At 35.2% G+C, this 27,920-nt stretch overlaps 1 protein-coding gene across 3 annotated transcripts; it reads left to right on the forward strand.

Moving 5' to 3' along the window:
• The first annotated feature begins 809 nt into the window (after nucleotides 1-809).
• LOC112021090 (vacuolar protein sorting-associated protein 54, chloroplastic) lies at nucleotides 810-26,800 on the forward strand. Of its 3 annotated transcripts, none has more exons than XM_024053659.2 (18): nucleotides 810-1,932; nucleotides 2,033-2,095; nucleotides 7,872-7,951; nucleotides 8,849-8,966; nucleotides 10,586-10,663; nucleotides 12,469-12,622; nucleotides 12,820-12,908; nucleotides 13,532-13,785; nucleotides 16,996-17,167; nucleotides 17,318-17,401; nucleotides 17,493-17,839; nucleotides 18,181-18,334; nucleotides 19,303-19,384; nucleotides 21,188-21,429; nucleotides 23,031-23,098; nucleotides 23,957-24,037; nucleotides 24,131-24,397; nucleotides 26,510-26,800. In XM_024053659.2, exons 1-17 carry the CDS (start codon nucleotides 1,135-1,137, stop codon nucleotides 24,264-24,266), a joined length of 3,000 nt encoding a protein of 999 aa, XP_023909427.1. In that variant the 5' UTR covers nucleotides 810-1,134; the 3' UTR covers nucleotides 24,267-24,397; nucleotides 26,510-26,800. The 3 variants fall into 3 exon arrangements, with proteins under 3 accessions (XP_023909427.1, XP_023909428.1, XP_023909429.1); XM_024053660.2 differs by having other exon boundaries at nucleotides 24,131-24,389; XM_024053661.2 differs by having other exon boundaries at nucleotides 10,589-10,663.
• The last annotated feature ends 1,120 nt before the right edge of the window (nucleotides 26,801-27,920 follow it).

Below are 27,920 nucleotides of genomic sequence, written 5' to 3' on the forward strand. Positions count from 1 at the left end.
GACAATATGCCTTAGTAATTAAACAAGTTTCATGATTACAAGTTATAACCATAATTTTAAAAACCGTTACAAGTATAGTTTTAATAATTGGAATAGTAAAAAAATTAAAAAGAGGTCTGATTCCCAATTTTTACATACACAGATAAAATGAGTCGATGTTAACTAAAATGGTCCAATTTTTTAACTATAGAACTCAACACACATATCTCAAAGTAGCTATCAAAGTTTGTTAAATTAAAATGTGCGTCATTCTTGATTCTAAAAGTTTAAATTTACTTTAGCTTATGATAATTTGTCAACAACCACATGTTCAGATTCATTCATTTACGTTCTCAAAAAAAAAAAAAAAAAAAAATCATTTATTTAGGTAGTCTTTAAAAATATTTTTTTTTTTTTTTTTTCCTCCCGGCAAGTGAACAGTAAAATCACATGATTTTACTATATAGGAGACAAAAAATACTGTTCATGTACTGTTTAGCACTGTTCACGCACTAAAAAATATTAAAAATGGATCCCACAGTACTATTTACACATTTAAAAATGATTTTGCTACAATATTTTCAGTTTTCAGTTTTCAGTTTTCAGTTTCAGCAATAATAAATTCAATCCAAACAGACCCATATTTTAAAAAAATACAAATAATATTACTCAAACCCTTCAATCCAACAGGCTCTACACTTTTAATACTCGGGTCAAGTCTAGATCAACGAGTAACTTTAGCATGGGCCGAAAAGTAATTTTGAACAAAGTGGATGCTTACTGAAGCCCGATTAGCAAACACGAGTACACGACCCATCACCCATTGGTTCCTCTCTCTCTCTCTCTCTCTCTCTCCCCCCTCGCTGTCTGTTGTCTTCATTATTTCCTACCGTACTGTGCAAAATAAAATACTAGATGGATCCACCCATCATCCACTTCCATCCCAAACGAAACGACCCCTGAAACAAATAAAATAAAATTCGTCACAATTACAACTAGATCCACATCTACTCAAATTCGAACTCCTAAACCAGATGTTCATCACACACTAAAAAATCGATCGCATTCCTTCAAAGAACTTCAAATCTCTCTCTCACACTGTAAAATGCTCATTCTAACAAGATCTTGAAGAAGAAGAAGAAGAAGAAGAAGAAGATGGAGTCGCAGCCTTCCCGTCAATCGGGAAGGTACACATTCGAAGAAGCAATCTCCAGAGAATCTCCCACCGCGTTAATCAAATCAAATTCCGATGCTGCCGCAGCTGCCAGTAGCCAGAGCTTATCGTCGATCCTCAACAACCCGCACGTGGCCAAATCTGATTGGTGGTGGTATTCTTCTTCGTCCTCGTCTCTCGCTCCTCCCGAATTCGCGCCTCTAATCTCCAAGGCCTCTTCGGAGCTCACCCGATCCGATTTCTCCACCTACTTCAGCTCAATCTCCGATTCCTACCACCGGTTCGAGGACATTAGGAACCACTCCACCAAGGATTTGGAGTCCTCGGCTTCGGACTCTCAAGGCCACGGCGGCGAAGCGCTCGTCGCGTGCTTGCGCGAGGTTCCTGCGCTTTACTTCAAGGAGGATTTCGCGTTGGAGGACGGCGCGACGTTCCGGGCGGCGTGTCCGTTCTCGACGGCGGCCGAAAACCTGGTCCTGCAGGAGAAGCTTACGCAGTATTTGGACGTGGTGGAGTTGCACTTGGTGAAGGAGATTTCCTTGCGGTCCAACTCGTTCTTCGAGGCGCAGAGGCAGCTGCAAGACTTGAATGTCGAGATCGTTGGAGGATGCTCGAGGATCCGGGAGTTGAAGGAGACGATTCGGCTTTTGGATGTGGATCTGGTCGATTCGGCTCGACAAGTTCAGCACTTGAATGCTACTAGGACTAACTTGTTGGCTCTTCACCATAAATTCAATCTCATTTTATACGTCAAACAGTCTCTCTCAGCTCTCAAATTGGTACTTAATCTGCCGTTTATGCTTAAGATTATGAATTTGAAGCTCATTTTGTTTGAATTATATGCTATAAGTGATAGATTTTTTTGTGTGTGTTTCATAGCTTGTTGCATCTGGAGATTGTGCTGGAGCATTGGACATCACTGATGATTTGCAGAATCTGGTGGTCAGTGGATCCTTTAGCTTTCTTTCTATTTTTGGCTAAATTATTATTTCCGTCCCTAAAGTTTGTTTGTATGAAGTTCGTTTTTCATTCCTACAGTTAAGTACGAACCTTTTTCAATAGTTTAGGGATGAAAAAAGATCTTAAAGATTGAGGAGAGAGTGTAATGTTGTCGATGGTTTAGGGACGAAACAAAAAAGGTCTTTTAGATTTTAGGGATGAAAATTGAAATTCATGCAAACTTTAGAGACAAAATCAATATTTTAGCCTATTTACAATTCTTCTAGTGATGATCCAATGTCTACCTCTTTTTACTTTCTCATTCTCATTGTGAGTTCAATTGATTTTAATATTAGACATGTTACACAATAGAATTGTGACTCAGAAATGTAATCTTCGTACTGTTGACTTTATTTGAGGTTTTTGGCTATTAGCTGTATCAATTAATTCTCAAGGGCTTTCTTATGATCCTCATTTTCGAGGATGTAATGATTTTTCTTGTGAATGAGTCCATAAGGTTTTAGATGCTCCTGATATTGAGGCATGTTAGGGAGCAGGCTGATTTGAGGGCTGAAAATTTATTATGAGGATGTGATCATTTAGTATAGTACGTCAATTGTTTAGCAGCAGCCTGTGTAGTAACTTTAGAAGCATAGTCAGTGTATTTGCTAATTGCCAAGGGTTATGTTCCTCCCTGTTGAATTAGGATTATACATGAATCATTGAAAATATCTTTATTTCCTAAATCATGCGTTCTTCTTATTCTGGTTTCCGGATGTGGTAGTGATGGAGGATGGAATCCAAGTTATTTAGAGCTGTCTACTGCATGTCATATAATGATATAAATGGGCTATAGGAATTGTTCTGGTCTTATAGTCCTTAGGGGTGGAAGAGTGAATTTGGCATTTGTGGTTCAAATATAGGTGGAAAATCTCTATTTTCTTTGGGCAGCTATGTCACTGAAATTAAATATCTGTATCACAGGAATATCTGGACTGTATTGGGGGTTATTGGAGTTGTTGAAGTGGGGTTTGAAGTTTGAGATGATTTCTTCACAAGGGCCGGGTGTAGTCTTAATAGGGAAAACGACATTGCAGTAATCAATGTGAAAAAGAAGAGGAGTGAGGAAGAAAATACTCTTGGTCTCTTATATTCCTTTAGGCATTAGTCTATTGGGTGATGGTTACATCAGGAAATTGTCCATTGTTACACTACAGAAAGCTCCATTAAATTGCAAGAGTGGTGGTGGACATCTCCTAAATGTGACTATAGAGAAACTTTGATCCTAAATGTCTTGGCTAATATTCTTCGGTGTAGAGTGGGCAGTTTGCCTATGAAATGTTTGGGGGTGCCATTGGGAACTTCGTTTAAGACAAAATCTATTTGGAACCCTATTTTGGAGAAGATGGAGAAGAAATTATTAGGGTGGAAGTGTCTCTATTTATCTAAGGGTGGTAGGCTCACATTACTGAAGAGTACTCTCTCAAGCCTCCCAACGTACTTTTTATCTCTGTTTACTATTCCTAAAGCTGCGGCTGCAAGATTGGAAAGTATCCAGGTGAATTTTCTTTGGGCTCTTCAAAGGGTTGTTTCAAATACCTTTTGGTGGCTTGGGAAAAGGTGTGTTCACCCATTGAGGTGGGTGGTTTGGGGATAAGAAATGTGGTGTCTTTTAATCAAGTCTTATTAGGGAAATGACTGTGGAGGTATGGACATGAAGTTACCCATCTCTGGCGGAGAGTTATCTTCACTAAATATGGAGAGGGTCAAGGGGAGTGGAGTACTAAAGTTTGCAAGAGGGCTCATGGATGTGGTCTGTGGTGAAGTATTCTTAAAGGGTGGGAGAGCTTTTCTAAGTGTCTATCTTTCGTAGTGGGTGATGTTACTCGTATCCGCTTCTGGCATAATAGGTGGATTGGTGATAACACCCTTAAATTCCTCTATCTTGAGCTCTCTGTGTGTTTAGCTGACATGGTAGCTTGTATTTCTAAGGTTTTGTGGCTTCAAGATGGGGGGAAATGTTAGAGTTTGGGATTTTAGATTTTATAGAGATTTTCAAGATTGGGAGCTAGCTGCATCTTATTCTTTTCTTGAGTTTATCCAATCTCATATTCCTCGAGATTCAAGGAGGGATACTCTTTGTTGGCGTCTCAAAGGAAATGGTAGGTTTAACACCCAGTCTTTCTACCATGAGATTCAGGATGCTCAGAGTTATTTGTTCCCCTGGAAGTGTGTTTGGAAATATAAGGTTCCTAAGCGAGTGGCTTTCTTTTTGTGGACAGCTGCTCATGGTCGGATTCTTACTTTGGATAATCTTATGCTTAAGGTTGTTCTTTGGCAAATCGGTGTTGTTTGTGTCGTTGTAAAGGGGAATCAGTGGACCACTTACTTCTTCATTTTCCTGTTACACACACATTATGGACTTTTATGCTTCAGGCCTTCGGCATTCATTGGGTCATGCCAGGCTTGGTGGCGGGATTGTCGTTTTGCTGGCATCAGTGGCTTGGGAATCATACTTTGAATATTTGAAATTTGATTCTAGGTTGTTTGATGTGGATTGTATGGTTGGAACGGACTTGCCGCTCTTTTGAGGACATTGAGAAGACGTTAGAAGAGTTAAATGTTCTTTGGTGGTGTCTCATCTCCTCTTTGTGGATGACGCTCTAATTTTTTTTGATGCTAATCTAGATCAGATTTTGATTCTCCGTATGGTCCTTATTTGGTTTGAGGTAGTTTCTGGTCTAAAAATAAATCTAGGCAAGTCAGAATTGGTTCCTGTTGGAGTGGTGCATAATTTTGTGTTATTGTTGAATGTCCTTGGCTGCAAGCAAGGTACTCTTCCAATGAAATATTTGGGTCTTCCTTTGGGTGCTAAATTCAAGGATAAGACAATATGGAACCCGATATTGGAGAAGATGGAAAGGAGATTAGCGGGATGGAAATTTTGTACTTATCTAAGGGAGGTAGAGTCACTTTAATTAATAGCATTCTATCTAATTTTCCTACTTATTTTCTATATTTATTCCCTATACCTGCTGCTGTAGCTAACCGAATTGAGAAACTTTAGCGGAATTTCTTATGGGGTGGGCTAGGTGATGAACCTAAATTTCACCTGGTTCGAAGGGCTAATGTTTGTACTCCTTTCTCTTCGGGTGGCTTGGGGATAAGGAAGGTAAGACTATTTAATAAAGCTTTGCTTGGGAAGTGGCTATGGAGATTTGGGATTGAAAATGATGCCCATTGGAGGCAAGTGATAGAGGTGAAGTATGGATGTGTATGGGGTGGCTGGTGTACCAGATATATTTTTGGTCCCTATGGTGTTGGTTTGTGGAAAAATATTAGTCGGGAATGGCCTTCCTTTTCACGTTATATTCTGAATGATATTGGTGACGGGTCAAGGGTGAAGTTTTGGCATGATTGTTGGTGTGGGGAGATATCTTGCAGCTAGCTATCTTGAATTGTTTAGATTTTGCCGAGATAAGGTGGCAAGTGTGGTTGAGCTTATGAAGTTCACTAATGGGGTAATTTTTTGGGATGTAAGTTTCTTTAGGGGTTTTGATGCTTGGGAATTAGAGGCTGTGTTGAGCTTCATGGATATCGTATATTGCTCTTCAATAAGGGGGTTTGGTGAGGATAAGATGTGTTTGAAGCCAAATAGAAATAAGGGGTTCATGATTAACAATTATTATTTACTTCTGGTGGGCTTTGATGATAGTTATTTTCCATGGAAAAGTATTTGGAAGTGAAAGACCCCTTCTCGAGTGTCTTTCTTTGTTTGGACTGCTGCTTTAGAGAAATGCTTGACGATTGACAATTTACGAAAAAGGAAGGTCTGGATATTGGATTGATTTTATATGTGCAAGTGTAATGGTGAATTAGTGGACCATCTCTTTCTTCATGGTCCAGTTGCTATGGATTTGCGGTCTATGGTCTTGGGTTTATTTGGAGTAAGCTGGGTTATGCCGCATTCTGTTGTGGGGCTCCTAGCTTGCTGGCAAGGTAGGCTTGGTCGTCATCGAAATGGTCATATATGGTTAATTATCCCCCATTGTTTAATGTGGTGTCTTTGGAGGGAAAAATAATAGGTGTTTTGAAGATAATGAGAGATCCATACCAGACCTCAAGTTATTTTTCTTTAAAACTTTATTGGATTGGTTGGTTGCTTGGCAAAACCAATCATTCACCTCTTTCCTTGATTTTCTTGATTCTTGAAATTTTTGTACTTGATTGTTGACCCCTGTACACTCCCTGTGTACTAGGGTGTCCCTTATTGATATTAATAAAACTTATATAAAAAAAATTGTTCTTTGCTAGTGTAGTCTTTTTGATTGGTCTCATTGTTGGGGTTTTTACTAACTGTTCCTCTCTCTGTAATGATTTCTCTTAGAATAACTTCTTGATTTCTTTCTTTTTGTTTTTGTTTTTGTTTTGTTTTGTTTTGTTTTGATTTGTTTTTTTGTTTTTTTTTTTTTCATTTCATGTTGTTCATCATCATGAACAATTTGTATTTTTCCTTACTTTTTTCATTAATAATATTTCTTTGATTACCTATCAAAAAAAAAAAAAAAAAAAAAAAAAAACATTGGGGGTTCAAAGGATATCCCGCTAGTTCCATTACCTCTCGTGGTGCTTGGCATTGGGGTTTGAACCCCACCAGCCTCCTTCATTTTCCTGCTACACACACCTTTTGGATTTTTATGCTTTAGGCCTTTGGCATTCGTTGGGTCATGCCAGGCTCGGTGGTGGGATTGTCATTTTGCTGGCATCAATGGCTTGGGAGTCATACTTCCAATATTTGGAATTTGATTCCAGTTTGTTCGATGTGGATTGTATGGTTGGAACGGATTTGCCACTCCTTTGAGGACACTGAGAAGACGTTGGAAGAGTTAAATGTTTTTTGCTGGCGTAGTCTTTCTGATTGGTCTTGTTGTTGGGGTTTTTACTAACTGTTCCTCTCTCTCTGAGTTATGATTTCCCTTAGAATAACTTCCTGATTTTTTTTCCTCGTTTCCTGTTGTTCATCATCATGAACAACTTGTATTTTTCCTTACTTTTTTCATTAATAATATTTCTTTGATTACCTATTAAAAAAAAAAAAAAAAATCATTGGGGGTTCAAAGGATATCCCACTGGTTCCATTACCTCTTGTGGTGCTTGGCACTGGGGTTTGAACCCCACCAGCCTCCTTCCCCAATTTACCTAGCAAAAACTGCTAACCATGCATTGCATAAAAGGCTGCTAACACAACTAATTCAAGATTTGTAAAGGTACTCAATGAAGCCAAATCATCAACATAGTAACATGAATAAAATTTAGACTTGAACATGGAGCCTCAGAATCAAACTTGAAGTATATTTCCAATTTTAGCAGGCCATGCTCTTTCTCAAGCCTTCTCTAATCCACATGAGGTTGAGGGTTAGTTGTGGTTAATATTTCATATTACGTGACTTCTTTCCTTTTATTTACTTTGTTGGCTTATGATGTGGTTGTCCTATATTGGAACATATGGGTATTCAACCAAATAGGATTTTCCAGTTCTTATAGAATCTATCACTAAAATACCACTAGAGGGGATAGGGCTAAGTGGAGCGAAAAGGATGACTAGTTACATTTATCTTTTCACTTGTCCAAGCATTAGGGCTAGGCAATTTGTTGCAAGTATAACTTGCTTGTTAGCATCTAAGTGTTATTTGCATCTTCACATATAAGACTAGAAAGTAGGAAAAAATTATCAACTACCATTTTCATTTTTCTTACTGATTTTCTTTATGTTTGATAGGATGGGGATGAGCTTACAGGTTTACACTGTTTTCGTCACCTTCGAGATAATGTAGCAGCTTCAATTGAGTCCATTAACAGGTACATGCTTTTGGAAATGGTGAAATTGGTTGCTACAAGGAAGATGTGCCACAGTTTGCATTACCATGAAATTAAGGCATGTTTTGTGATTTTCAAAAAGAACCAAAAAAGTGTACTTGAGGCGCTCTTCATTAATGAGCTTGGCTTTGGCCAAGTGAAGTTCTTAGACCATGGGGCTTTAAGTGCACCTAAATGTGCTTTTAACAATATTGCCTGCGGCAGTTGTATGCTGGTTCATGCAATTATTATTATTATTTTTTCTAGAAACTGATATTTTGATTTGTTATTTGTATATCATGTTACCTAAATTCCACCTTTTTGTGCTTGCCATAATTTCATGAAATACATGTCTTTATATATTGCCTTTTACTGGACCTTTGTTGATAGTTTATAATTGTGGTTATGGCCCTTTTCCATTTCTGTATTTTGTGAAATTTTGATTCAACTGATAACATATATTGCTTATTTTCTACCAAAATAAATACTAATCATTTCATTACATACAAATAAAATGAAGGCTAAACTAAAATTTTGGTCATTGTACATTTGCCACAGTTTCAATTTCGTCCCAACACATTTTATTGTGTTAATTTTGTCCTTCAACTTTTAAAATCAATGTCCCTCAACTATTAAATGTGTCAATTTTGTCCCTACTTTAAAAAACTAGTCAATTTTGTCCCGTGATTTTTAAAATCAAGTCAATTCTATCCTTTGAAGTTGACTTGATTGTTTATAAAATTGACTTGATTTTTAAAGTTGAGGGTTGGAATTGACACAATTATGTATAGGGATGAAATTGAAATTGCCCCCATTGTTTGAGGACCAAAGGCGTAGTTTGGCCTAAAATGCAACATCGACTTGTAGATCAATAGTAACAAATTAATTTTATTCTTGTAGCATTCTTTCAGCAGAATTTATGCGTGCTGCAATACAAGATGCTGGAAATTCAGATGTAGTAATTTTGTCACAAGTGAAAGCAAGGGCTTCCATTCCAACTAATGGAAAAGATGATGATGTAAGTTTCGTGCATCACTTTTCTTTCTGCTTTGGTCTGTACTAAATAAAGAAAACGTGTCTTTGTTATTGCATTACTGTAAAGGAATCTTCAGTGTTTAGTGATTAGTAGTGCCCTGCGAAGCATTTTTACTTGTGCAAGGGCACTACCATATCAATGAGCAGTATATCCCTTTTCTATTACTAATATGATCTGAAATGATTTTTTTTCTTAAATTATAGTTTCATAAATAAAAAAAGTGTAATAGTTGCACAACCATAGTTCACAGGAAGTTACAAAGGAAAAGCAAAAAAAAAGAAAAAAATTACAAACAGCTATCTAAAATTCATGTTTAACCAAAAAATAACCAAGTTTGAGGTAGAGAATAAAGAAGCTGAAGTCCAGTCATATAACATCTTCAAAAAAAGAACCATTGCACATTTGAGGGGGAGGAACTTTTCATTGTTGAGCTGAAAAGATCTCTTTTGCCTACTTTGTATGAGCGGATGTTGGTTTTGAGTGACCTGTCTTTCTCTTCAAATGTATAGTTTTTAGATGTGTGCACTTTCTGTTGACTCATTTTGCTCCTCTATAGTACACTTCCTGTGTACTTGGGATGTGGCTTGTATTTGTTTTTTTTTTTTTTCTTTCTTTTTTAATAAAGTCACTCATTAATGATGAAAAAAAAAAAATATTTTCTAACAATGAACTATGCTAGGGAGTTAACTTAAAGAGTAAGATTCCATCCAAATTTTTACGTTGATTGCTAATCTTCATATGCAAAGACATGGCTATTAATGTTCTATCTTGCTCTACCAGTAGCTGTGGAACTGTCAATCACCCACATAGTGGTATTTTTTTTTTTTTTTTTGGGTGAATTTTTAACATCTCCAACTTTACTAATGTTTCTAATGTTTTATGATTGATTCAGCATAACACCATAACTATTTTTAGCAGATCTACAGCTTAGAGCTTACCTTGATTTTTAATGCCCCCTATATGCATGTTTCTGTCTACCATTGCTCTTAATATGCATGCCATGTTTCATGTTAATTTAACTATTACTATCTGAACCACAAACTCATGTTTTGTGTATAATTTTAAAGTAAAATAACATGAAAATTAAACATTTTATGGTGAGATAGCTATTGGTCTCTGGTCATCTTGATATTTTGCAAGCATGGTTGGTATAGGAAGATAATGTAATGTAACAGTTGATTTGTTAAAGTGCTCTTTAAATGAGAAGTTATGGAGTGGTGTAATATTACATAGTGTTTTTGATAAGTATGTAATATTTTTATTGGAAAAGACTACTTCATATACATGGAAGCAAATGCAAAGGAGTCTAAGGAATTACAAAAGGATATGTACATAAAGACAGTGATCTAAACATCGGATAGTGTAACATTGTGTAACCTAAAACTCACCCTTTATTTATATAATACAAGATGATGTTACTGATTTGGTTGAGCACCATGTTTTTTGTGTTCATTTCCTAGTTTTTGTGTGTATCTCCCATGTTTTAGAACTTCCCATGTAATTTTTTTTTTATAAGTAATTTTGCTTCGAATATTTGTATGTGATTTTCAGGACTTATTTTGGATGCAATCTGTGAACTGATAACTGTGTTGACATATTAGCAGGTTAACTTGGATGAGGAAGAGACCACTAATTTTCGAGATTGTCTTCTTCCAATCATAATTGGATTGCTCAGAACCGTGAGTAATTTATGCAGTTGTCCATTGTGTTTAGACAAATGACTATATTATTAGGCATTTTTGTTGTGTTCTCCATAATATTGTTCTGATAATAAATTAAGAGTGTTGAATCAGCTGTGAATGGGTAACATTGATACCTGACTCTCCTGAAGCATGCCTTTTGCTGTAATTAAGTCTTGATAATTCCATGACTCCTGTATCCATATCAATGCTTTCTATATGTTGATTCTGGCTGACTATTAAGGTCTTTATTGTTGTTTTATATTCTTTTCTTTACAAGAAGTTTTGTTTTCATTCTTTGATTATAAAGATGCTGTATAAATAATAATTTGTCTCCTCAAAGCTTGTTTTGAAAGATGCTGTATTAATTATCACACACCATAGTCTTAAAGGATGTATATAACATTATTAAAATGTAATTTAGAAATTGATATTTTTTTTAAAATTTTTTTTGCTTTGATATTATTATGTACAGAAGATGGAGAATGTGGATAAGAAAGATTTTTGCAATGTCAAGTGTTTTGGTTAATTATATTTATCCATCCTAAACTATGAGAACATTTTCATTATGCATCTTAAATCACAAAATTTTGGCATTGCATGGTTTGGGAATCTTTTTCCAGGTACAATAAATTGGGTCGGTGACTGTAGTAGAGTGTATATTTTGGTTTGATGTATGGTAGTTAGATAAAACTTTAGCATCTTAATGCCCTGTGCTATTCTAATGGTAAATAAACATGCTAAAGTTTCTGATTATATGGAGGTTGTAAATGATGTAGTGTTATGGAGTCCAATCTTTGTGATGTCAACTCCAGTGCTTATTTGACCTGGATTCAGTAAGCATAAGTGTTTTGTATTTTTTTTTTTTGGGAGGGGGGGGAGGGGGGGGGTGTGGGGGGTGGAAGGTTAGCCTGTGTAATTAAACTTTACTGTTGTAAAATATTTTCCATTAAAGTAAATATTTTTACTTATAAAAAAAAATTTCTGCTGATTGCAAATTAATCTCATGTTAGAGTGTTGATTGTAAAATTTTGTAGTCTAGGGTGCATAATAGAAATGCCTCTAGAGTTGGTTAACTGCAGTTAACCCTTAATGTTTTCAAAATTTAGAGTTTTGCAGCAATGGGTTGTTTTTCTTTTTCATATTCTTTGGATTTTTTGGAGTTTTTATGTTAACTTGAATCTCTTTTTTATATACTCCTTTTTTCTTCTTTTATATTAATGTAGCACACTTTTCTAATATAATTTTATTACATATTTTGTTTATCTTACCTATCAAAAAAATTTACTGCAGTCGTCATATCTAATATGTAAAAGGATTATTAGTTTGAGGCTTTGGTTATTGCAAAACTTTGATGAAAAATTCAAAATGTTGTTGCCATTGATGATTGGCAATTTAATTTTGAAAATTTTGATTTGAGCGATTCATGAGACAAAAACCTACTTTTATGTGTTTTATTTGATAAGTAAAATGTAACGTCATATACTTTTATATGTGTTTCAAGCATCTCTGATGAACACAATTATCTGGATTAAATGTAATGTCACATACTCTTATATGTGTTTCAAGTAATTTTACATGTAATAAATTGGCTAGTTTATGCTTTTAGCCACTGATTCTACACACTTTACATGTAATCGTATTATAGTCTGTTGTGACTTTATTGTTATTTAATACATTTACCTTGATCCATTGAACACAATTATCTTCAATTTTTTCCTTGGATTTAATATCTACTGTTAAGTGGTTGAGCTAGACTTGGATTAAATCTGTAAAACATCTCATGGTATACCACTTAATTACAGGCTCAGCTTCCCTCTGTGTTGAGGATATACCGTGACACGCTTACTGCTGATATGAAAAATGCTATTAAGAATGCAGTCGCGGAGCTGCTTCCTGTCCTTCTTGCCAGGTCAGAGTCAGAGTTCTCCCCTGGAGAGCGAACAGTTGATGCAGATGGTGAGAAGTTTATTATGTAATTAGTCCATGATGTATATCGCCAATGAGGCACTTAATAGAATGATTAGTCAATAATAAACATTTTTTATATGATCAAATCTGTGCCCACTCTTCTTTACAGAAACAATAGTTTCTTTTGTGCTTTTGTGCCTGTGTGCTGTTTGTTTCAACCTTTTTGCACTTGTATGGTGACTCAGGTGGAGGTGCATCACTTGCAAGCAAGTTGAGAAGCCTGTCATCTGAAAGCTTTGTTCAACTTTTGAGTGCTATTTTCAAGATTGTACGGGTAATGTGCATATGACTACACTTGTAAACTTCATATGCATTTAAGTTGTTAAATTGTTCCTGACCAAAACCAGAAAAAGAACGTTTTTTGAACTGATTTTTTGCTCTAGTTCCCAGACTAGAAACTGACCTCAACCCACAATTTTGCTACCCTCAAGTTTTGTCTGATGGACTGCATGAAGAGGCACAATGGATGGCCTTAAATAAGAGCTTATATTTCATGGATTTGTTTTCGCCCTAATCAAACTCCGTGATTCCTTCATTTGAAACAGTAACTAGAAAGATAGTTCTTTTAAAGCCATGATATATTCTTCTTTCTCCATTGCGCAATTGTTAGGTGCTAGTGAGATAGCATTTAAAGATCCAAAACTGCTATTTATGAATAGGATGCCAGTTTGAAGCCCAATGGGTCTTATGTTCTGATTGTTTTGGTAATATCTTGACAATGACAAATTTGTAATTTCAAAAAAAGAAGAAAGAGGAAAGGATACTTATAAGTTTTTCTTAGGATTCTTCTAATTCTTATTGAAAAAGTAGTAGATTTTGTTTATTTACACACGATCACTGGTAATGATTACAAGCTTTGTGTGATGTAATATGATTCTTTTCTTCTAGTGAATGCAGGCACATGTAGTGCGGGCGGCTGAAGTGAAAAAGGCGATTGAGTGGATCATGAAGAACCTTGATGGTCACTACGCTGCTGAATCAGTTGCTACTGCAATTGCACTTGGTGCTGCAGCTGCAGAAACATCTGAGTACCATGATGATCAAGGTGGTTCGCTTCTGCCATTTTCATCTCAGAGAGCTGCCAGGGTTTCTTCATTTCAGGGAAAAGCAAATGATGCCACAAGTCCCTCAAATATGTCAATAAATTTCAGGTGAACCCCATTTTCCTTGGTTGTTACTGTTTCATAATGTTGCTCAATTTTTCTTAAATACCCATTTTTAAGATTTGAAGGAGGTTAGTGTGGTGGAGTAGGGGTTATGTAGTATGGCAAAACCCCCATATTTGCCCCCAAAAATCATGTGGCACATGTAAATTAAGGAGGTGATGGATAGTATGACTTCAGATATGATAGAATGGCGAAAAAGAATTCACATGGCCGGCATAGTCAGTCTTTGGGGAATCCACAGTGGACCCCAATATTTTGGAAATAATGCTTGATTGTTCTTGAATTTATTTTTATGTTTTTGGGAACTTGGTGTGCTTAGACGTGCTTATTTTATTGTATGAAATAAATTTTTTTCCTAAGAAATTTTGTTATAACTTTCTTTCTGGTCAGACTCACACATTATTGGGCATATGAAAGTGTAATAGTATTGGCAATGTGTTGTAGTCTTATTAAGTTGCGTTTGATGTTCAAGTGTTTTCTGTCAAGAAAAACTCTTCCTAGCCTAAAAGAAATTAAATTACTTGAAAACTAGGGCTGTCCATGGTTGGGTCGGATCGGGTTTGGAGCTGACCCGTACTTGACCTGATTGAGTCGGGTGATTGAGAATTGGACCCATACTCGACCGAACAAACGGGTTGGACCTGGCTGGTTGAGCGGGTCGGAATCGTCTGTTTGGTGGGTCTTGGCTACAGATTAGGCAAAAAAATGAATCAAACAAATTATCAATAAAATGAGTCAAACAAATGATCAACAAAATACAAATTAGATAAACAAAATAAAAAAGTGTTAGGGTTTTTAAAGTTTGGGTTTCAGTTTTTTAAGTTAATGTTTCGAGTTTGATAAGTGAAAACTCAAATATATGACCAAACAAATCAAATCAATAACTATAAATCTTTGAGTTTTAAGTGAATAAATCTTTGGATAATCTCATGCTTAGGGATCGCCCTTTGGTAAATCGGTGTTGTATGTGTTGTGGTGATGGGGAGTTGGTAGACCATCTTTTGCTTCATTGTCCTGTACACATACCTTATGGTCCTTCATGCTTTAGGCTTTTGGTATACATTGGGATCTTGCTGGCATCAATGGCTTGGGAAGCACAACTCGAATATTTGGAATTTGATTCTAGGGTGCTTAATGTGGATTGTTTGGTTGGAACGGAATCATCGCTCCTTTGAGAACATGGAGAAGACGTTGGATGAGTTAAAGGTTTTATGCTAGCGTAGTCTTTTTGAGCGGGCTCGTTGTTGGGGCTTTACTGATTCTTCATCTCTTTCAGAGTTTATGTTTTCCCTTAGATTATCTTTCTGATTCCCTTATCTTTCGTTTTGCTGTTTGGTTCTTCTGTTTCTTGTTGTTCATCATCATGAACTACTTGTACTTTTCTTTTTTTTTCTCATTTATAACAGTTCTCTGATTACCTATTAAAAAAAAGTTTTAAGTGAATAAAAACTAAAGAGAGTGAGAGAGAGAGATCCGAAAATTTGAATTTGAATTTGAGTAGTTGTTTTTGATTTTGCATGTACTCAAAATAATAGTGCATGACAAGATATGTTTTCAGACTAGTCTCAGTAAGAGTGCAAGACAAGACAACTGTATACAACTTCCTAGAAACTAATGAGATGAAAAAAAAAAAAAATTTTTGAAGATAGGTGGTAGATTTTCTATCAATGAGAGGAAGACGTGTGGGGATAAGAATCTTAACCTCATCACTTTGCCTAAAAAGTGACGAGGGCTGAATAAAAAAATAAATTTTGAAGATAAGGTGGTAGATTTTCTAACAATGAGAGGAAGACACGTGGGGGAGAGAGAAATTTAAAACAGATTTCACTATATTTCGGTTGGTTTGGTTTATGCGGGCCTCTAATCCTTTAACCCGCCACCTGAACCGAAATTTTGGTTCTCAAAGGAAGATGAGCTGTATGTGACCGACCAGGCTATTTGGATCTGCCCGCTGGGCTTTGGTTCGGTCGGACTCAGTCGGTTTGGTTGGGTCCTTGGCCCACTGGACAGCCCTACTTGAAATAACCCTTTTTGTGAGGTATATGGTCAATGACAATGTTGCATGTGGATTTTATTTATTTATTTATTTATATTTTTTAATTTAATATGTTACAAGCCAAACAAAATGCTATAGGAATTACCTCTGCAATTTTTTTGGGAACTGAGTTGTGTCCTCAATTCCATTATGTGAAGGTATGAGATAGATGGTTGAAGAGGATCACACTCAGTGTGGTCAATGATGAGCCGGGCACTTGCCTAGGTGCTTGGTTGAGGTAACGGCCCTCTGTGCCTTCATTCAGTTGCTCACTTTTGGAGCCAAGGTGAATGCCCCAGTGCCTCAAACAAATTGTAAGCTGCTTGAGGCAAGTGCCTCAATATAGTTCACCCAAAAAACAGGGGCAACTTAAAATTTGGAAAAATTTCAATAATATAATCTTTTCATTTGATAGTTGTTTGTTTGTTTGTTTATTTATTTATTTTTATTTGATTGAAATAAGCTGTGGTTAAAGTCTATTATAAGATAAATTAATAGAACCTTCTACTAGTTTGAAGATTTTAAACTATGCTTAGTAAGCATTAGATATATTTCTCTTGAGTTCATAGTTTGTATAATAGCTATATTTAGAGTTTTTGGCCTTGCTTCACTAGGTTAAGCACTCTTTTGGTGCCTCACCCCTCAAGCAATGCAAGGAATTGGTGCCTTAAGGTTGCCTTTTGCCCTTGACTAGACTGATCACAGTTTATGTGAAACGCTCTAACTATTTATCCTAAAAGATCACAACCTGTTGCCTTGGTTTTTTTTTTGCATCCCACTGCATTTTTGCAAGTACATTCCAATGTACTTCTCATTTCTAGCAAGCTAGCTTTTGTTAAGGGTATGAAGTAAACATTATTGTCACATCATGGTATCACCCACTACCAGGGCAGTAGTGGCAACCAATCTATCCCTTCCAAGTCAAGTTTGTCAGGGCCATCATGGCCCTTTACTTTATTGTTGCAGCATTTGCTTGAATAGAAATTGCAAGATAGGCTTTGATCCAAGTTCCCAAATCTTACGCGAAACCCTCTCAGAACTTCCAGTTTAAATTGTTTATTATTTATGAATTTATCATTGGTTGCCTATTTATTAACTTTGCAGTTTTCATCTGTTGGCTGCATAAATGTAACATTCTTAAAAAATTGGTCATCAAACAGCACTGATGTATTGCGAGAAAACACAGAAGCTGTTGTTGCAGCTTGTGATGCTGCTCACGGAAGATGGGCTAAGCTCCTAGGGGTCCGTGCTCTTCTTCATCCTAGGTTGAGATTGCAGGAGTTTTTATGCATATACAACATCACACAGGAGTTTATAACTGCTACAGAAAAGGTATTCATTTTCATCTTAGTATTTTAAACTTGAAGGATACAAATTCTGTCTGTATTTATGATGCTATTCTGTTCTCATCTTAATATTTCAAACTTGAAGGATACAAATTCTGTCTGTATTTATGATGCTATTTTGTTCTAACATAAACAGATTGGTGGAAGGAGGGGATTCAGCATACGGGGAACACTGAACTCTCAGGCCAAAGCCTTTCTTGACTTCCAGCATGACTCTCGAGTTAGTTTCAATAATTTTTTCATTAAATCTTTTCTGAACCTATATATGTATGCTGATATCAGGCTTTTTTTTTTTTTTGTTGGTTATTTAGATGGCAAAAATAAGGGCGGTGCTTGACCAAGAAACGTGGGTGGAAGTAGATGTTCCTGACGAATTTCAGGCCATTGTCATTTCACTTTGTAGTTCTGAAGCATTGATTTCTGAGAACCTTGATCATGTTCAAAATAATGTGGAAACAAACCATGGTGAAGTGATTGCATTCAATGATGGCTCTCTTGTAGAAGATACTGCACGAGGGAAGCCTACTCCCTTGGCTGAGGCTGCTGATAAAAATAAAGCTTCTTTGGCTCATAGTAACGATAGTAAAATGAAGGAGCATGGAAAATTTACCTCTCAAACCCTTTCGTACAAAGGTGTTGGTTATCACATGGTAAACTGGTTAGTTATCTTGTTTTATTTTTATTTTTATTTCTTGTTTATTCTCATCTTTTTCCTTCTTGGCTTTGTAAAAAGCACTCTGGTGCAGTTGATACTTCTAGTTCATTTTAAGCTTTTGGCATCTATTGGTCATTTTATGGAGTTATTCACCTGGACTCTGAGCAAGCTGTTTGCTTTGCTCTGTATTTTATGATACGTCACTTCCTGTGACATTGTTTATTGATTTATTGTATTGAGATTTGAGATTCTCATTGTGTCATATTATTTTCACATATAAACTTATACATTATCAGTGATCTTCCCTTTTTTGTTTTGTTTTGTTTTTTTTTTTTTTTTTTCAGTGGCTTAATATTACTGAAGATGTTGTCAGAGTACATTGATATGGGCAACTCTTTGCCATTACGGTCTTCAGAAGTTGTTCACCGAGTTGTTGAAATTCTTAAATTTTTCAATACAAGGACCTGTCAGCTTGTTCTTGGTGCTGGTGCCATGCAGGTACTAATGATTTTCTCTAATCAGCTGATGTGTATGTTCACAACTATTTTTCATAGAAATTCATGTGCAGAAACTCTGAAGGGTTTAGAATACGTAACTGAAAATCTTTCAGTGTACTAGGGTTATGCTCTTTTTGTTTTGGTTAACTTAGAAATTTCACCCTCTAGCTTTTCCCAAAATTCAATTCAGTCCTTTAACTTTGACATTTCTTCAATGTAGTCCTATCATTGGTTGTCTAAGTTGTGTTATTAGTCGCCACAAAAACAATGTAGTTTTGTTTTTTCAGGGATTTTTGATACTGAAAATGGTTGAAATCCCTTTCATGCATTTCTTTTTGGTAATTGAGCCTTAAAAAGGCTAAAAATTTATTTTTCTTAAATGTTTGATTCAATAATATTAATTTTTTATTATAAAAAAGAACATAATCCTTTTTTTTTTTCACTGGTTCTTTACTCTCTGTGTGCGTGCGCGTGCTATTCACTTCCTTCCTCAGTATGCATCCTCGGTCACTTCAATGGTACAACATTAGGGTTGCTCATCTGTCACCTCCAAGACCCTCACTATCCCCCAATAGGATGGTTTTCTTGTAATTTGTTAGCTGATTTTATGGATCATTTGAGTCTTCAATAATTTTTAGGCAGCTCTCCTCATGAAGCTTCCTTCTTAATAAAACTTTGTAGTCATTTTATTTTAAAAAATTATGAAATTTTTTTGGTGATTTACTTGCATTTATCTGGCATGTAAACGCCAAAAGTCCTAAAACATATACTAAAAAATTTGCAGGTTTTTTTTTTGAAGTAAAAAAGTTTTGATTTTTTAACTTAACCCTTATTGCTTGTTTTAGATCATTTTTTTTAATTGTATAGTTATTTTTTCTGTTCTTTTTACTTATCAAGGTTTCAATGAGAACCACATTTTGAGGGTGGTCATTGTTGTTACTTTTTAATTGAGTTGAAATGATGTTGCAGGTGTCTGGTTTGAAGTCTATCACTTCTAAACACTTGGCCCTGGCAAGTCAAGTGATCAGTTTTATATATGCTATTATCCCTGGTAGGTGATACTAAATTAAAATTCTTCTACCTTTGTGAATCTATTGACAAATTGTTTCTATATCAGTGCTCCCTTTTTGAACTCTATGCTGCTTCCTTTCCATTTTTGTTTAATTTTTGTCTAATTTTGTTTTGAAAATGCTTATATAAAAAATGGTTCCTAAATATTCTTGTTCTCTTCATTTGTTTTTTGGATGGTGCTGAGGGAAAGAGGGAGAAAAAATAACATGACACTTTTCATGGAAACATTGTGGATCTACAGTTTTCATATTTTTTTGCTTAATTGAATCTCTTTATTTTATTTTATTTATTTTTATAAGTAGGCTTATGAATTGAATATTACTATTGGACTAAAAATTATGTAACATAGACAACTTTCAGTATGATTACTTTTAGGTTCTATAAGCCCTTTGAGGTTGTTATATTTCATATTTAACTCTGCATATATCTGTGAATATAACCATTTGTACATAATAAGATATAATTGGCTTTTAGGAGTGATGTAGTTAGAACTTAGGTCTAGTCTAGAAGGGTTTAGGAATAAATTCCAGCAAGAAACATGATTAAGTCAAAGAAAAAGATAATAGGATTGAAGTTAGAACAGTCAAATATCAATTTTTAGACTCAATGAGCTCAAGGAATATTCAATTATGATTTTTCATGAAATAGATGAGAAAAGGCTGCCTACAATAACTCAAATAATGCTATTAATAATAGCCTTTAATAACCCTAGAATCCTAGTCCTTCATCTTATGTTTAACAATTAAAACCTAACTGTCCAATTTTGTTAGAATTCTAGTATTAGTCACTTGACTTTTTAAAATACTAAAGACTAATTATAAATAAATCATAAAATAGAGAAATAAAACACAATGGACTAATGGATTTTTTTTTGTTCATTGGGCTTAAATTCTCATGCATCATGCTGGGATTTGGGAGAGAACGTCTACCCACATGTCATTTTGGTAAAAGAAGGGTTTTAGTTGTTGGGACAATGGCATAGGTACCCTCTACGATGCCTGGTGTCTGGGGTTCAAGCATCCCCTCCCAATTTCCTAGAAAAAAAAAATCATTTGCTGAAAGAAAAAAAGAAGACATAGAAAGGGCATCGGCATCACATTGTGAACAACTAGGCATACCAATTCATGAGAATGAAATGTGTCCAATTTCTCTGTCTTCTTTGAAGCAATGGTATCTTGTGTATTTCCATATTAATCCTTGGGTATGGGATCACATTAGAGATTCAATTCAAAGAACTGATGACATAGAGATCAAGAAAGCCACCATTAGGTTACATCTTATCTATGCAGTGCTGATAACCCCATCTTTTGGTTCAAATTACTTGGCAAAGATCTTATGAATCCAATAATTTTCATCCTTTCTAGATTGCTGTCATTAACGTCATTAGAAGTTCATCAATGAGAAATATAAGCATGTTTACTTAAGATATTAGCTTTTGCAAAATGTAATTTGAGTTATATGTCAAGGGAATCAAGATAAAGTTTGATATACTTGGAACAATTTGCTTAGTTTGTTTGGCATTCCTATCTCTTCTTCTTTTTTGTCTTTTAAGAATCATGTGCCCTTTGTTTGTATGCCAAATGTGCCATATTTGATGATGATGTTTTGATGTATCTTTATAACATTTTGCATTGAAAAAAGAATTTGTTTGTTGTTGGGCCTTTTTTTCTACATGAGTTGGAAATTGAGGAATGTGTAGTAAGTGAAAATTTCATTTTGTGTGTACACTGTAATGACAAAATTTTCTTGGGTAATTTATTTCCCTTTTTTTGTGTGGACTAAGATATCAGGAGAATTCTTTTTCTGAAAGTACCTGAGACACAAAAAGAATTATTGCTGTCGGAGATTGACCGAGTGGCTCAAGATTTTAAGGTTCACCGAGATGAAATACATACAAAGCTTGTTCAGATTATGAGAGAGAGGTTATTAGTTCATGTGCGTGGCTTGCCCCAAATTGTTGAGGGCTGGAGTAGACCTGAAGATGCTGATGCACAGCCCAGTCAGTTTGCTCGTTCCCTTACCAAGGTAACTTTCTCTATTGGGAATTGATCATGGACAATAGTTATTACTTGACCTTGAGCACCAGCATTTTCAACTCTGTTATTTACAGTTTGAAAAAATACTGCTTACTTTCTATTAGCTGTAGAAGAAGTGAAAAAAGAAATATGTATGAAGTTTTGAAGAAAACAAATTTTTTTTAGCAATATGGTCATGTTCTTTTTGGCTATACACATTTACACATACCCAAGATACTAAAGTTACTTGTTTTTACCACTTCATCATTCCTAACATGAAAGTATGAGATGACAATTTAATTAGTGTGGAAGCAATGTTTTGCATTTGCCAGTTACCATTGTTGTCAGCACCTGTCAACGGTTGGTCTATGAAAAGAGGGGGACAAAAGATAGAGAAGTTACCTTTAATCTCAGGAAGTGTGCATAGGGTTAAGTAAATTACCCTAACACATAATTAGTATTTATACTAAATGCTTTATTGCACTGTAACAAATTTACCCCTAACAGGTAAATACTAACAACACTCCCCCTCAACCAAGGAAATATATAACATATAATCCCTGCTTGTTGCATAGCAAATCAAATTTAGTTCTGCATAAGGGTTTGCAAAACATATTCTGAAGTGAGCTCCTATTGAAACATATAGGGTAGCCATTACCCTGCTTCTACCTTTTCCTGAACAAGATGTCAATCCACCTCTAAATGCCTAGTCCTGTCATAAAATAAAGGAATCGAAGAAATATGGGTTGTTTCCTGATTGTTACTATACATAGTCAAGGGTATACTTGTTAAGGTCTTGCAGTCAAGAATGGAATCTCCAGTCTAGGAAGAAGGTGCAGTGGTAGGCGGTTGTCTATAAAGTTTTGCGGGAGCGGTAACAAAATGAGGGCTATCATGATTAGAACAAGAAGAGATTGATAGCAATCAAGGAAGACATGGAAGGGGACTATCACTCCCAAAGGACAAGGAGGAATAATATGATGTGGTTTCAAGGAAGGTGACATGGTCACTAACAAACCTGCATGGAAGTGTTGGGGAATAACACTTATATCCAATCTGTGTATGCAAGTACCCAATTAATACATTTAAGAGAGGGAGGGTCTAGTTTATGGAATGTCATGTTGGCGTATCCAGGCTCATAGATAGGAGTATGGTATTTAGAGTCAGAATTTTGCACCCAGCTCCTATAAATAGAGTATGTGGTAATTGTAGCTGTTTTGAATCCTGTGAAAATATATTGCAAATTAGGCAGCCCAGTTTTATTGGTCTCTAAAGGATGGATGCAATTGTGTTATCCAGTTGTGGATCTGACCCAAAACCGAATTGCTTAATTGGGAAGTGTTGATTCAAAAGCCTTTTGCTGAGTTGCGTTTTTTAGCCCATCTAGATTTTTACCTTAAGAGGGTTTCGCTTCTGTGAAACAATGTACCAAATATCTGAGCTTCCCTAAAGCATTTAGCTTGAAACAATGTACCAAATACCTGAGAGGGTTGGTTTCAATATATATTTGAGCATTCTATTTTGAATCCCTGTGGTTTTCATGAAGTATTTAGCTTGATCTAAATTTTAGTGAAATGATTGGCTCTGATTATCTCTTCCTATAATTTCCAGGAAATTGGATTCCTTCAACGCGTTTTATCTCGGATTTTACATGATGTAGATGTTCAAGAAATTTTCAGGTAAGGCTCATCTATAGTATGCATCAATTTATGAAATCTCAGTAAAATGATTGGAATGATTGGCCAATTATTTTCTTGGAAATGCACTTATTACACAGAAAATAAGTGTTTGAATATATTATTGAAATGATCATTAAATGACAATGTTAGGATTTCTGCTCTCTCTCTCTCTCACTTTTTCCTTTTTTTTTTTTGTTTTTTTTTTTTGCTGTGATGGATTGTTACCAAGAATAATTAAATGGAAATCACTTGCAGTTCAATGGACTGTTTTTTTTTTTTTGATAAGTTCAATGGACTGTTAGTTGCTTGTCAAATTCTCTTAACTTTTAAATTATATATTTCAAATCATTGTGCCATGTTTGGAATGAAATAGGATTAAAAAAAAAAAAAAATTTATACTTAAGAGTCTTCAGAGATGTTCAATGAAGGAGGGATTAAACGTGTTTACTAAATGCCCTGTATTTTGCTCAGAAATTTGGACACCATCTTAGGTAGAGCTAATAGAAAAGATGTCCTGCTTTTTAACTATCCCTTATTTCCTTTTTTAGGATAAGATTTAGTTATCCCATATTCTTTACTTAAAAAATGAAACTTCCAAAACTATGTATTTATGAGAATAAATATTGTCTTTGAGAATGACACTCCGTATTCACATAAGATAATGGGGAACCAAATGAGGGAAGCTGACATGATTCCCTGGAAGGCATGAGAATGTTGTCAGGATTATGTGATCCATAGGGCCCCTTAGGGAAACATAATTGATTGTAAAATCTTTGTGACGAAGAATGAAGAGAAAAAGGATTACTTTGCTCAAATTGAAAAATAATTCCTGCTACTTATGTTTTATTTTATATTCAGGCAAGTGGTTATTATTGTTCATTCACAAGTTTCAGAAGCATTTTCACGCTTAGAGATCAGCACTCCACAAGCAAAGGATAGGTACTACTTTTTAGGTTTTATGTGGACATTGACTACGATTCTGTTTATGTTTTTCCATGAGATATAAATAGTTTTTCGTATCTTATGCACCAGGCTGCATCGAGATGTTAAGCACATTCTTGGATGTATCCGATCATTGCCTTCTGATGATTTGAGTAGATCTAGTACTCCAAACTGGGGGCAATTAGATGAATTCTTGGAGCAAAGATTCGGGACCAAAGCTGGTTAATAGATTTTATTGTAAAGTAGGAAATTGATTACTTCTCTGGTGAAGGCTACCAGATTTCAGTGAAGCTTTTGAGGATGTCGGAACCAATTATACGACTTCGTGTTTGCCCTGTACAATTTTGAGGTAATAAGGTGAGGAACACATTTATACTTTTTAGATTTTCAAACAATGTCTCTGTTGCAGGCATTTTTTTTTTCATGGATATAAATGTGTAATGGAAAGAAAATAAAGTAAACAGAAAAATGAAATTTATGGTCCGTTTGAATTGAGGAGGACGGAGGGGGAGTAGAGTAGAGTAGAATTGATCCAAAATTAGCCTATTTTCAGCCAACTCTACTCCCCTCCCCTCCACTCCCCCTCTCTCTCCCCTCAATCCAAATAGGCCATTAAAGTTTGGATCTTGCAAGTTTTGTTGTACTTTATGAGTGTTTATACTTGCAAATTGTTCATAGAAAGCTAAAAATCTTGAATTTTATGTAGATTTTTGTTTACGATGTTTAGTGCATGAGAGAAAATATTTTAGTCACATATTGACCTTAAACACTAATTAGTTTGTGAGTTTATTCCCTGTAAGCTTGAAAGGATTAGATAAAATTTGTATGATAGATTGTCCCCCCCCCCACCCCCCCCCCCCCCCCCCCCTCTTCCCTCTCTCGTACTCTCTCTTCTCTCCTCTTCTTTCTTTCTTTCTTTCTCTGTGTGTGGATCCGGGGGAACTGAATTGATGGTACAACATACTTTTCTATAAACCAAATATGTTTAACAGTATTAATAACATGTCACTCACCAGCTCTACTTAAATAGATGTTTCAGTGCCTGTTGATTATGTTCCTCTGTTTGTCTATCAAAATTTCTGAGAAGATCCATTTTTCATCTTCCTGAAGACAAATTGCCCTCAGACTGTTATGGTAGTTAAGAGCTTCATGTTTCTAACACAACTATGATTTGAAAACTTGTTCTGAATTTGCTCTAAAATATTGATAATTAGATGCTGCATTAGGTGACTTCTGTACACAAATATTGCAGCCATAATGATATATTAAATTATGAAGGTTGTAAATTGAAACTCTAATTTCATTACAGTAAAATATATAACATTATGTTATGGCTTAAAAAATATACTTTTTTCTTTATAAAAGTAGTTTAGTTGTAATCATTTATTGTAATTGTTTTAATTTGATATCTAATATGGGTAGAATTATCTTAATCCTAAACATGCAATGCATGTTTCTAGTCAAATTTGTGTTTGAGGACTGTCACATTCTCATGTATTATTACTATATATTTTTTCTATTCAAAGAGCAACCTTTGCATAAATCACATTATTTTGTAAAATTCTTTTATTGAAAAGATTGCATATACTTCTTTCTATGTATCAATAATAGGTAAAGAGTTTGCCAAACCATGTTAATTTGTACATTGTCTTGCTTGCCTTCTATTGTTTTGCTTGAATTTCACAACATTTTCTTTTGTTCAAATGTTTCCATGATGTCAGACATTACTTGAATCATGAGATTTTTCAGTCAATTGATAATTGTTGTAGTAAGAATATCCACCCGACATTGGAATAAAATTAACCACTCATGCCTTTTGTTGTGGTCATCAATTAACGCAGCATGGAGGGCAGACCTCATATATATATATTAACTTTACCAAGATGATCTTGAATTCAAGATAGTGGGTAAAGTCGTGGGTTCATGGCCTGCTAGTTGATTGCTTGAAGCATAATTTCTTATATTAGAGTCAAATTAAAAGGGGACAGTGTTTACTAGTTATTATTGCATGTCTAAAAGATGATGGAGAGACCTTTGTGTCTCTTTTGCTGCTTTGGGGTGGTAGTTATGGAATTTTGTTCCATGGTTGTCTTTGATTTGGGGGGCTTGGTTTGTCTAACAAGGCTTTTGTGCTTCACATGGCCTTTGTAAGGGAAGGAACGGCCACAAATTTGAGAATATCTGAGTACTTGGACATAATTTTTGCAACTTTTAGATCTGTAAGGTTTTCTTTTTGCTTTTTGGTATTGTATCTCTGTACTTGGTCATTGTGTTCCTTCGTACTATGTAGTTATGTTTATTTCACTAACAAGAATGATGAAACATGAAGGAATGTGAAGGAAACTCAATTTGGCTTGTTTGTGTGGTTGTACACTTGAAAGTAATTGATCTTGCAATGGCTGTGCTACAACTTATATTCTTGGCCAACATCGTAAGAAAATTTGTTTACTGATTAAGAGTTTTTTCCAGGTTTCAATTGCTTTAAGGTAGATGTATAAAACAGTCACATTCAAATGTTGCGGCAAGAAGGGACTTGTAAGCAGAATTTTTGTACCAGTCACACTTGATATACAGTTTGTAATGATAGCACCATGATGTTTTGTTCCCCTGATTGTAGTTTTGGGTTTAGATGGAACATATTGATTTGTTTGAGTTAGTGAACAAGAAATTGGCGTTGCCTCTTTTCTGTTCCAGGGGGTGAGTTATATCTTTGTAACTTTACGTGCTTAGCTTACAAATGCATTCTCAAATCTTTGATTAGATTTTTCCCTTCTCCCATGTTATACATCTATGTGTTATCTAGTCTGTAAATATTGTCGTTCACACTAATTAGTAAATTGAACTGGTAAGGTGGCTGAGCAACCGCAGTGAATTGGGCCGAGGCAGCCCTGCTCAAGTCATGGGGGGAGATATGAGCTGGCTTTGGGTGATATTCATGGGTATATGAATGAAATGCTTTAATTTTTGTGAGTTTCTTGTTGCTTGTCTTAGGGCTCTTCTGCTACTTGTCTGCACGTATTGGAAATAATCAACCGTGCAAGAAAATGTGTGCAATGCTTCAACCCATTCCCCCAAACGAATCCCCCCTAGAGAGTGAGCTGGATTATTTTAAATAGGTCCATGATTCAGATTTATATTTCCACAAAACTCAATAGATGTGTTCTGATATTTTTCTATTTCTAGAAATTACATATAAAAATATATAATTTATAACTTTGCAAAAGATGTTAAAGACTTGTAATTCAAACATAGACACCATTACCATCTATTGCAGGCGGACAAGACCTCTCTGGTAATTGTGAAGGGTTCAAAATGTTAGTTTAGTGAGCTCTAACGTCAATAAAAGAAATCGTCAGTGACGTTCACGGTATTAATTCATGCATTGCACATGCATAATAATTGCGAAAAAGAAGAAAAAAACAAAAAAATAAAATTATTTTAGTGTATATGCTGTGTGAGATATTATCATTACTAATGTTCCTTTTGTTTTGATTTTTTTAATGGAAGTAATATCTGACGATTCTCGATTTAATTTCTAAAACCAATTCATGTAGGATTCCAATTTTTAAGAATTTTGGTGTTTACATGCTTGTAATGCTGGTTTTTTTTTTTTTTAATTTGTCATGTTATGAATTGGAGTAAGATAGTTTCAAGTATGTTTTAGACCAAACTTTTTTCAAGAAAGATAAAAGAGAGGCTCATTATTTGGTTCTATAACCATTTTGACCAAATGCTCAGTGTTAACGTAAACGACATGGATAATAAAATTTAAACGCTCAATAGATTGTTCAATTAATAATAAAATTTGCTAAAAGCTCAATAGATTGTTCAATGAACAAAATTTTTGTAATAGTGAATTTTCCAAACGAACGTATTTTCA

Source organism: Quercus suber, unplaced genomic scaffold, assembly GCF_002906115.3.
Source record: "Quercus suber isolate HL8 unplaced genomic scaffold, Cork oak 2.0 scaffold_312, whole genome shotgun sequence".
In the NCBI taxonomy this organism is placed as follows: Eukaryota; Viridiplantae; Streptophyta; class Magnoliopsida; order Fagales; family Fagaceae; genus Quercus; species Quercus suber.

What these genes read in the sequence shown, in the direction of transcription:
- LOC112021090 (XM_024053659.2), top strand. Translation starts at nt 1,135, where the DNA reads ATGGAGTCGCAGCCTTCCCGTCAATCGGGAAGGTACACATTCGAAGAA. An exon ending in TAATTGGATTGCTCAGAACC is followed by an intron (nt 10,664 to 12,468) that starts GTGAGTAATTTA and finishes ACTTAATTACAG; the next exon opens with GCTCAGCTTCCCTCTGTGTT. An exon ending in GCGAACAGTTGATGCAGATG is followed by an intron (nt 12,623 to 12,819) that starts GTGAGAAGTTTA and finishes ATGGTGACTCAG; the next exon opens with GTGGAGGTGCATCACTTGCA.